This window comes from Physella acuta, unplaced genomic scaffold (genome assembly GCF_028476545.2).
Source record: "Physella acuta isolate Inbredline_101_S28 unplaced genomic scaffold, ASM2847654v3 ptg000464l, whole genome shotgun sequence".
Taxonomy (NCBI): Eukaryota; Metazoa; Mollusca; class Gastropoda; family Physidae; genus Physella; species Physella acuta.
The window spans coordinates 277,501-288,646 of NW_026731983.1; the positions used below are offsets into that span (position 1 = coordinate 277,501).

An 11,146-nucleotide genomic window follows, 5' to 3' on the forward strand; every position below is an offset into this window, starting at 1 on the left:
CATAGTTCAGCTGTTACACTGTGGGGCATTGAGTTGAGTCTCCGTGGGACAACTTCGTTTATTCGTGACAGTTTTCCGTTTAAACGTGACAGTTTTCCGTTTAAACGTGACAGTTTCCCGTTTAAACGTGACAGTTTTCCGTTTAAACGTGACAGTTTCCCGTTTAAACGTGACAGTTTCCCGTTTAAACGTGACAGTTTTCCGTTTTAAACGTGACAGTTTTCCGTTTATACGTGACAGTTTTCCGTTTAAACGTGACTTTAAAGGGATAGTTTGCATAAAGACTTACAATAGAAATAATTTCGATTTCAATAAATGGTCAAGTGTATACCGACGAGTGAAGCTTATAACATCGATTTCTTTTTTTAGTGAAATAATGAAATATAAAACGGGTAAACCAATATACAAAATACTGATTTAACAAGATTCTCCAAACTACAAAATGACAGTTGACACGAATTATTTCGATTTTAATTAAAAAGATATTTTTTTTCAAAGCGATTAGTCAAATGCAAATTTGTCAAGTTTAAATAGGTGACGTGGTACTCACCGGAGGAGTTATGTGAGAGTAAGCCGCGTAGGATCATACGATTATTGTTTCAACGTGAACTTCTGACCTGCTTTACATGACCCACAATGACCAGCCGATCAAACAGTATTTTCTATGTAAGACTCAATGAAATTATCCATGACAGAGTCAATGATAACTACCGCTCTCTTGGACATTTCTCTGGAGAAATTCAATAAAAAAGCGTTAATAGTTATAAACAGAGAGAGAGAGTTTATCAAAACGGAAATAATTCAATTCGTTTAATTAATAAAGCATTACGTAATTATTAATTATTAATTTCTCAGTGATTGACACAATTATTTAGGGACAGTTAAACTATTTTTTTAAAAATATAGAACCTCGATCTTCAAATATAATTTATTAATTAAAATAAGATTTTTAAAAAAAAATAACTAAAACAGGCCTTTTTACTATATTATTTAAAAAAAAAAACTAATGAATATAATACATAATTTTAATTCTCATTCTAAACCTATCGAATATCTTTTTTTAAATGCAAGGTAATCTTTTACAGAACCTACATGATTAACCTTTCTTCTAATAATAAAAAAAAAAACTCTTAATAAAAACTATTAATCCTACAAATATTAGAGTAGTATCCCTTGACAGTTTCTATTCGAATGTATTTTGTGTTGATTTTCGTTGTGAAAATAGTTGACTTTCTAAATTAATTACATAAGAAAACAATCTATCGCTGTGTATATTTATTTTAAAAAATATTATTACAATACTTAGAATAGGTGTTTCTGGTTAAATAGCAATTATTAAATTATTTCTCATTCTAAATCTTTGGCTATCGAGTTTCAAGGGTTTTTAAAGTTAATATTATGAATACATTGACTTGACGAAAATGATTATATACACTTAAATACATAATAAAATTTACTTTTATTAATAAACCTACACTATTTTATGCACACACACACAAAAAGAATATTTAAGCGGCAGGTACAACGTCAAAAAAAAAGGAAACTTCTTTATACTGAATAGTTCTACCTAACAACAAAAATGTAAAAATACACAGTCTTAGAGCACACTAGCACATACATATATACATACGAACATATGTGTGTGTGAAAGTAGGATGTGAGGTAGGTAGACAGGCGGGGTGGAAGGAAAGCTGTTTGGCAGGAATAACGGCAGGAAGGAAAGTAGGTAGGCAGGCAGCAGCACAGGCAGGTTAGTAGATAGGTAGGTAAGTAGGCAGGGAGTTAGGTATGTAGATAGGTGGGCCTAGGTAGGAAGGCGCCTCACTCGGCATAGAGAGCGATTATAGTAGCCCATCATATTCATAGCGTTTCGCAATTATTAAAACGAACTAAGCTACCATAGTATTCACGGGAAAGCCCGGGGAGCTAAATCGAACCCTGCCGGGGCGCCACCAAATCGATTTTTTTTTCACAGAAACCACCACAGGGGTATTAGCAATAGCTTCTAAAATTTGAATGACAAATGAATGAAATGTTTGGTAATGCTTAAACAAACAAACCCACATATTCGTTTTGGGGCGCGGGTTTTTCCACACTGCCGCCTAGACGCACTAAGGCGTACTATATGAAAGCCTTGAGTGTGCGTTAATCAACCCCTGTGATAGTGAGGTAGAATACACATCGGCCACCGCCCACCTATTAGAGACGCGTTCCTTGGTATTCCAGCGAGCCACTGGTTACACTACCGCAGGGGCGCTCCTAATTCGGTTTAATTATCAAATGTCGTGTGCCACCGTGTCCCTATGGTAGGTTTCTCTTTAAAAACAAAGTAGGCTTTCCTGGTAGAGTCCGGGGCTCTCGCTGTCGCCAACTGCCAGGGCGGCGGCGGGCGCTCATTATTCTACTAAGTGAACAACTATAGTAGCCCATCTAAACCGTAGTGTCTCCAGGGGAAGTTCTTGGCCGCTCTGGGTCACTCAATCGCCGGGGACCTGGTGTAGTTTTACCACTGAATCTCCGAGGCCCGGTGCACAGGGACAAACGTTCAATTCGGCGCCCCACCCCCCTATATTTTTTGTATTTATAATGCAAAACTGTAGTTAAAATGAGCTTTTAATTTTTTCCAACCCATTTTGGCACCGGGTTTCTCGTCTCATTCCTACTGCGGATCTTGTCTGGTGACGATGTGCTACAAATTCCAGCGGCGATTAAGTTCCCTTTGTATGACTACAGCACTGACTCGCAGTTGTTTCCCTTTAGGTAACATCTAGTTTACTTATGAAAATGTTAAGCTGTAAAATTGTATAGACCACTCCATGGAACTAAGTCCGTATTATGTGTGTTCTAGAACCTTCTCCATGCTGTCTGGAACATTCTGCCTGTTGACCGTGTCCGGCCTGACCCACCTGATGTTCACCAGAGGTCTACTGGACCTGAAGTATGACGTCTTCAACTGCCACAAGAAACGATCACACAAAGGACACGATTTGATTGACAGGGAGAAACCTGAATTGTTTAAACAAGAGCTGCTCAGTTCTTCTCCAACTTGAGGCTCTCTTTGGGTTGAACAATAGTCTTAATTTTGTTCTATGATGAGGTTATGTTTACGTTAAACAAATAATGCAGAACTCAATACAAAGTTGAGGTCCTGTTAGGGCACTATTATTAAGTTATATATATAATCGGTTTTTGCTTTATATACTTATTTTTGTATTAGATAAAAATCAAACTTTTAAGATATTTCTTTAATGCAACCGATTTCTTTTTCAGGCATTGCTTAGCCAAATTTCATGTGTATTCAATAGAGCTGTGTGTTATAAACAAATACACAAATGTTCCAAACTTTTTAGTACAATGTTGTGTCTCCTTTATACAACTAAAAAATCTAATTCACACCGTCTTTTGCATCAACGTTTAAACATAACTGAACTTAGATTCAATTATTGTTAAACCTTGTTTAAAAATACAGTTTTATACTAATAATTTCACCTTAAATAATTTCCTTAAAAACTTGCATTGTAGGTACATTAGAATTTTACTTTCCTGGCAAAGTGTTTCACTTGTCTGATCTTTGGGTGTATTACATCTGTTAAAAGTGCTATAATAATTGGTGTAGGCTCCCATTTTAAGAATACAAAACTGTTATGCCACTATACATAAGCATATTTTATATTTACATGTATATACAGTACATGAATATACATGCACATATACACAATTGAGTGTACCTCTTTTAATACATTCTTTTAAATGGAAACCAAAAAATACCAAAGTTAACCGTGTTATGTACTACTAAAGTTGGTACACTAATTTTATTGTGTTGTAGGCCTATGCGTATGCTAAGTTAAATTAGCTTCAACCAATTTATTTACCGTAAAATTACAATACAAATGTAACACTATCGTGCCATGACTAATCGGTTAGAGTCTGTTCTACTTTAAATTTTACTGATGTCACCATCAGTGTTCGTGGTCCTCAATCAGTAACCCTACAACACCCAATCTAAACAAAACATATCCTCCGAAATTCGCCCTCTCAAAACACTATTACATAATTATTTCTAGCATCTAAATCGGCATTTATAAAACACATTGAAAATTAATATAAGTTATCTAGATTTAATACAAATATGAGAGTACTTTATTTGACAGGAATAAGAGCAAATATGTGCATATTAAATTCAATAAAAAATTCTAATGAAATCATTAAACTAAATTTTGTTTAAAGTTGAAGGCCAAACCGTATTAGATTATAATATTTTTTATTTACTAATAAAATGTTATAATATTGTACTTTTGAACATTTAGTAAAATCATGTTTATCTACCATAACAAAAAGGGAGATAAGGTTAATGAAAACAAGATTTTTAGCGAACTGAAAATAAAACAAGCTTGCTTTCTTAGTAAAAACAGTTCAAGTAATAACTAAAATAATATTCATTTAAGTTCAGATTGAGATTATCTTTCAATTTTTAGGGACGGAAGAATTTGTAAATTACAAACAAAACTGCTGGATTAGAAGTGTCTAAATTGATTTACAAGATTCGCTACAAACTCACAAACAGCTATTTGTTGCAAATTCATAAATTATCATTCATCTTGTGATCAGTCGTTTTGAAATACTGATCTGGTTTTAAAGAAAATATTTTTAGTTCCTTACAGTAATGATTTAATTAATAACTATTCGATTAAAAAGATGTTTAACACTTAATTCTCTAAAATCGGTTATTATTGGTTGTTTTAATAAAACAAATGTATTATAATGTATTCAATTTACACAAGCTACATAAACTTTTTTTTTCAACGAAGTGAACGAAAGGCAATCAATATTTGTAAATTGACCATCAGGAATTTAACCCATGCTACGATTACCTTATAGAACTATTCAGTTTGAGTGTGTGCGTTATCGCACACTTTGAGAACCACTGATATTTTTGAACGTTTTTAAGTTAACAACCGCAACTTGCATACTACATGTTTTAGTTTAAAAAAACTAAATGATTACACTTGCAACTATCATCATGGCACATAGGCCAAGACAACTTAAAAATTACCCCCCCCCCTCCATACTATTAAATTAATGCCTACTTTCAAGTAAAGGCTAAAGACTTATATTACATACAAAATTTACTAGCACTAAGAATAATGTAGCACGGACTGTGGACTACATTTAACATTCAGACAGACAAAATGTATTAAAGAAGTTAAGTTTTAGTTGTATACTTTACTTAAGGCGCTACACACACAATAGCAGCACTGCTAATGGACATTCATTCAAGGGACGAAACTACACGCTGGATTGATCAGGGGACACAACTATCTACAGCTGCCCATGCACAACTCTAAAGTTAGTTATGTTCCAACTAGAAAAAAATGATCTGTGTTTTTTGAAATAGTTAGAGAATGTAACAGAACTTTTAAAATTTTAAATATTATTATTTATGTAATAATAAGTTTTTGCAAAATATATATAGTGTCTTTTACTGTTTTCTTCTTCCAATTAGATTGCGTTGCTTCACCAATTACTTCTAAAGAGTTGTGCCGCACGTTTAACCACGCATCAAGTCCAGCCATGTCCGTCAACATCCCGTGTCTGGTTGCTGTCATCATCCTCTACATCCTCATCCTCATCATCGGCATCATCGCTGCCAGGAAGACAAACAAAGCCAAGGACACGGAGGAAGTGATGATAGCCAATCGCAGCATGGGGCTCTGGTTGTCTTTGTTCACTCTCACAGGTATGAGGTCACCCTTAAACATTCAAATTCATAGCACGTACACACACCTACGCAAGGGGGAGGGAGGTTTCAGAAAACTATGTGGAGACTGCGTTCTGATATTTTGGGTCTCCTATTTAAACTACAGAAATAAAATGGTAAACCTTAATAAGTTGAAAGTTTGCGAGACTGACCACAATTGCAAAAAGTAGACATAAAATTGAACTTGTTGAAGATTTCTTTATAAGGAGTCATAATTATGTATGTATGTGTCGAATATACGTTGGCGTCGTTAAATTCATGTTCATGGATTTTTAGGATTGCTGTACAAGGTAACGTTGAATTGGATTTTGAGGGTATGTAATGGCTCTACATCCTAATCTGTAGTTGAATGTTGTATAAATGTGAAAAAATACTAGTCTAGTAGGAAAATATTCTAAAAAACAACACATCATTTTATGTCAGAAAAAAAGGTTTTCGGATTTTTAAATGCTGATAATCAAATCATAGACCGGTAAGTGTTTACTTATAAAACTAAAATTTCAAAAATCTTTACACTAATTATATATAAATGCACTGAAAATAAGAAAATAAAACTTGCTTGCTTTAATAAAAGTTTTAGTCGTTCATGACCCCTATATATGTTTTTGAACAATGCTTTAATACAAGAAAGTAAGTTTTTTTTCTTATTTTTCCATTTATATATTTTTGTTATGAAGGATTTTTATATTAATTTATTTAAATTCTCTTCAGCAACGATCGTATGTGGAGGTTACATCAACGGAACAGCCGAATACACAGCCTTTTATGGGCTCTTACAGACCCAAGCACCATTGGGCTTTAGTATCAGCACATTCTTAAGTAGGCAAACAATATATTGTTTACTTCTTCTGTCTCTTTGTTCATGCCATAATATCATAACAATTTTCTATTACTATAATACATGTTTTTCTTTATAAGTTTTATCAATTTATTAAACTTTAGATTCTCATTAATAACAGACAATATATTAATTTACTTGTGTGTCATTTGAAAAAAAGAAATTAAAACAGTAAAGATTAAACATTTTTTTGATCATTTCAAAGCTGCGATAAAAAAATAATAATTAATAAACAACGTTTTAATAACAAACTCTTATGTGATGATGAACTAAAAAGTAGAAAATAAATTATACACTACTATTTAAATTACTATAAAGAAAAGCGTGTGTCACATTAGTATCTATTGGATACCTTTACTAATATTTAGGAAGAGACCAACTTAGTCAAATTCAATGTCATGTTGCATTGGCTTCATGTCTTGACCCACGTACCAACTACTAACCGTATCTGTCAGTTAGAAGTGCCTGAATTTCGCTTGGGCGTTTCGATATAGAAAGACAGACTGTCCACAGACAGGAAAGTGTGTTAAATAAAAGCTTGTAAAAATGATTTATTCATCAAAATTTAAAATAAAGGCCCATGTTTTATTTTTACCTTAAATAAAAAATAAACAGGTGGGTTGGTTTTGGCACCAAAAATGAGGAGACAGAAATACATCACAATGTTTGACCCGTTCCAGTTGAAATACGGCAGGAAGATGGGGGCGCTGTTGATCATACCTCACATGATGGGGGATCTGTTTTGGTCGGCGGCTGTATTAGCTGCTTTAGGTAAAGTTTGCCCATCTTATATTCTCTGTCTTATCTGCATTATGTATGGTTTTGTCAGTTTACTGTTTGTATCTTTATAATTAATGAACTTGAGGACAGAACTAATCCTGAGAGAAGTCGTTTATTTTTCTTATTTCTTTCAGGAGGTACAATATCGATTATTGTGGATATCGATCCTACAATCTCAATCATCGTGTCCTCGTTGATCGCTATAGTCTACACGTTCCTCGGTGGTCTGTACGCTGTGGCATACACTGACGTCATACAGATGGTGCTCATCGTCATAGGTCTGGTAAGTGACGTCATACAATTGGGGCTCATCGTCGTAGGTCTGGTAAGTGACGTCATACAGGGTTAAACGTCATAGGCAAGCGGCGTAATTCATACACTTGTTGCTGATGGTTATAGGTCAGATGAATGACAATACAGATGGAATAAATTGGCGTTGTGTAATTTTAAATATCGATGCAGCATTAGGACCAATACATGCTGTAAAAGTTTATAGCTTATTTGCCTGAAATTAAAAGCAAAATGTATAGTGGGATAATGAAGACTTTAACATATCCCCCCATAATGTTTCTTGCAGGTGATCGCATGTCCTTTCGCCATGACGAGTGAGTTTGTTCACCTGGAGAATATAACGTCTACTTGGCTGGGGGAGGTGGGGGCGGGGACAGAGCTGGCCTATATGGATATAAGCTTGTTGTGTATATTTGGAGGCACTACATGGCAGGTAGGTGGCAGGTAGATATAGTACATGACAGGTAGGTGGCAGATAGGTAGCAGGTAGGTGTCTGTTAAACGAGATCGCTAAATAACAAGTTAATCACAATACACAACACAATGTTAAAAAAAAACATAAAGGAAGATAGAAACATGTACATACACGTGGCTATTTGGAGCAGCAGCATGTTTGTCTTTACAATAACTATTCCTAAGTAATTTTATTTTGAAATTAATTGTAAGAAAATTATATGTATAGCCTACTTTCCCCGACTGATTTTATCACCACACAACAAGCCGTTCTGTCAACAGGCTTTCTACCAGAGAGTTCTGGCATGTAAAGATCCCAAGGTCGCCACGTATTCCTCTCTTGGCGCCTCAGTGATTGGATTCCTCATGGCCATCCCACCTGCACTGATGGGATTTGCTGGGGCAGCTGCAGGTATAGTGACAACTTATCTGTGGTACATGATTGGGGCAGTTGCAGGTAAATTTACGTAACAACTTACCTGTGGTACATGATTAGGGGAGCTGCAGGTAAATTTACGTAACAACTTACCTGTGGTACATGATTGGGGCAGCTGCAGGTAAATTTACGTAACAACTTACCTGTGGTACATGATTGGGGCAGCTGCAGGTAAATTTACGTAACAACTTACCTGTGGTACATGATTGGGGCCGCTGCAGGTAAATTGACAACTTGCCTGTGGTACGTTTTAAGAACATTTATTTAAATCTTGGGGACGGAGTGGTTGGATGTTAGACAACATGGATGCTAATTCAAAAATTTCGAGTTTGGATACCGGGCTCGAGTTGTTGTCCCTGAGACCACCTAGCTCTGATGGGTACCTGACTCACCTCAGGGGAAGTGAAGTCGGTTAGACGTAGCGCTGGCCACGCAATGCATTCTTACTTCATGGTCATAGAAGCATGGGACCCATGGACCGCTAATTGCGAAAGGTTTACGTTAACTATTCATCAAGACTTTCGGGAAGAATTAATTTTGTATACAGGTTAAAAACCCTATTTTTTTTTATATGATCAATTAAAGGGGAGTAAATATCCAAGCCTCTAGACAAACAGGCCGTACATAGACGAAATCACATACTTTTACTGGCTGTGTTTGTGAAATATAAAAGATTTTATTTTCTCATCAAGATAAAATTTCAATATGTTGACCTTTCCAGACTGGAACCTAACGTCATACGACGGCCCGATACCAATACCAGACGACAGGAAAAGTTACATCCTGCCCATGACCTTGAACTACTTGGTGCCACTTCCGGTTTCAATTATCGGAATGAGTGCCATCTGTGCGGCCGTGATGTCATCGGCCGACTCGTGTTTCCTGTCTGCAGCGACGGTGTTCACTAGAAACATTTACCAGGAAATTATCCGGACAAAGGTTTGACGTGTTTCTACAGTATGGTTCTGTTTTTAACTGATACAGTCGTAGTTTGTTAGTGTCTAATCAAGAAAACTTGTTTACAAAAAGAATAATTAATGTAGTAGGCCCACAACTCACACAGGGAGCCCGTGTAAAACTAGGACAACACTAGAGAATATAAAATATAACATCATATATTATACATTTACTCAGGGCACGGATCTAAAACTAGGATAACGTTTAAACCAATCAGTTATAAAATTTCACATAATCTCAAATAGGTGACAGATAAAGAACTGCTGTGGGTACTTCGTGTTTGTGTCGTCATCTTTGGTGTGTTGGGGACAATGATTGCCATTTTTGCTACAACCATCTACGGGCTTTTTGTTCTGTGCGGGTAGGAAATTTATTATTTCTATTTTGCATTAGAATTACACAAAATACATGTATTGGTTGGATAGGAATGCACTAGGCAGAATTAAATATAAATATTTTAATTTGATATTATTTTTTTTAAACTGCCATTTTTTTATGCGTGAAAGAAACATCCAGAAATCGAAATTAATGTTTTATTTTCAGGTTTCAATGCTTTTAAATTCCACAACTTTTTTATTTTTGTTTATCTAGCTACAATAGTCTTGATATATTCTGCATATTCCCGATTTTAACCTAGTTGTCAATATTTCAGTGACCTGATGTACGTGGTGCTATACCCACAACTGGTGTGTGTATTTTAACCTAGTTGTCAATATTTCAGTGACCTGATGTACGTGGGGCTATTCCCACAACTAGTGTGTGTCTTGTGGGTGCCGTGGGCCAACACCTATGGCAGCTTTGCCGGGTTTCTCGTCTCATTCCTACTGCGGATCTTGTCTGGTGACGCTGTGCTACAAATTCCAGCGGCGATTAAGTTCCCTTTGTATGACTACAGCACTGACTCGCAATTATTTCCCTTTAGGTAACATCTAGTTTACGTATAAAAAATGTTTAGCTGTAAAATTGTATAGACCACACCATGGAACAAAGATTATATAATGTGTGTTCTAGAACCTTCTCCATGCTGTCTGGAACATTTTGCCTGTTGACCGTGTCCGGCCTGACCCACCTGATGTTCACCAGAGGTCTACTGGACCTGAAGTATGACGTCTTCAACTGCCACAAGAAACGATCACACAAAAGACACGATATGATTGACAGGGAAAAACCCGAGCTATTTAAAAAAGAGCTGCTCAGTTATGTTCCAACTTGAGGCTCTGTTAGGGTTGAACACAAGTTGGTTATTTCTGTTAGAATTTGAGCTAGTTTCTGTTTAAAAAAATGATTGCTCAGTGTTACTGAAAGTTAAGGTTTTGTTTGGGTTAAGAATGAAATGCTCAATGCAACGCGTAGAAGAGTTTTTGAATAGAATTAATATTTCTGTACTCGAATGTTTTTCTTCTAATTTTTAAATTGATGCTTTGTATAGTTTTTGTTTGACATGTGTACATTAACAATAAATGATGAAATACAACAAGCCTGAAATTTTAAATAAAAAAATAATGTTGTTGATAAAACTTTTAAATACATTGCCATCGGATAAGTTTATTGTGGTCTATACGGTTTGTATGATGAACCTGGTTTTGTTAATTTGAAAGTCGTGATTTCCTTACTTGGAGTTTTGTCTACAAAG

General features: G+C 35.4%; 1 protein-coding gene across 2 annotated transcripts in view; it reads left to right on the plus strand.

Annotated features, from left to right (window-relative positions):
- LOC131943651 (high-affinity choline transporter 1-like) overlaps window positions 1-10,933 on the plus strand; it is a 47,033-nt gene extending 36,100 nt beyond the window's left edge. Inside the window, exons 1-11 of one of the 2 annotated variants that reach the window (XM_059303856.1) lie at window positions 5,152-5,346; window positions 5,504-5,737; window positions 6,470-6,577; window positions 7,212-7,367; window positions 7,511-7,659; window positions 7,954-8,100; window positions 8,403-8,532; window positions 9,278-9,495; window positions 9,759-9,874; window positions 10,235-10,435; window positions 10,525-10,932. In XM_059303856.1, the coding sequence (XP_059159839.1) occupies window positions 5,572-5,737; window positions 6,470-6,577; window positions 7,212-7,367; window positions 7,511-7,659; window positions 7,954-8,100; window positions 8,403-8,532; window positions 9,278-9,495; window positions 9,759-9,874; window positions 10,235-10,435; window positions 10,525-10,726 (1,593 nt within the window). In that variant the 5' untranslated portion in view covers window positions 5,152-5,346; window positions 5,504-5,571 and the 3' untranslated portion in view covers window positions 10,727-10,932. Of the gene's footprint in view, window positions 1-5,151; window positions 5,347-5,503; window positions 5,738-6,469; window positions 6,578-7,211; window positions 7,368-7,510; window positions 7,660-7,953; window positions 8,101-8,402; window positions 8,533-9,277; window positions 9,496-9,758; window positions 9,875-10,234; window positions 10,436-10,524 lie in introns of those variants that run through there. The other variant, XM_059303858.1, reaches the window with a different exon arrangement.
- Window positions 10,934-11,146: the final 213 nt, after the last annotated feature.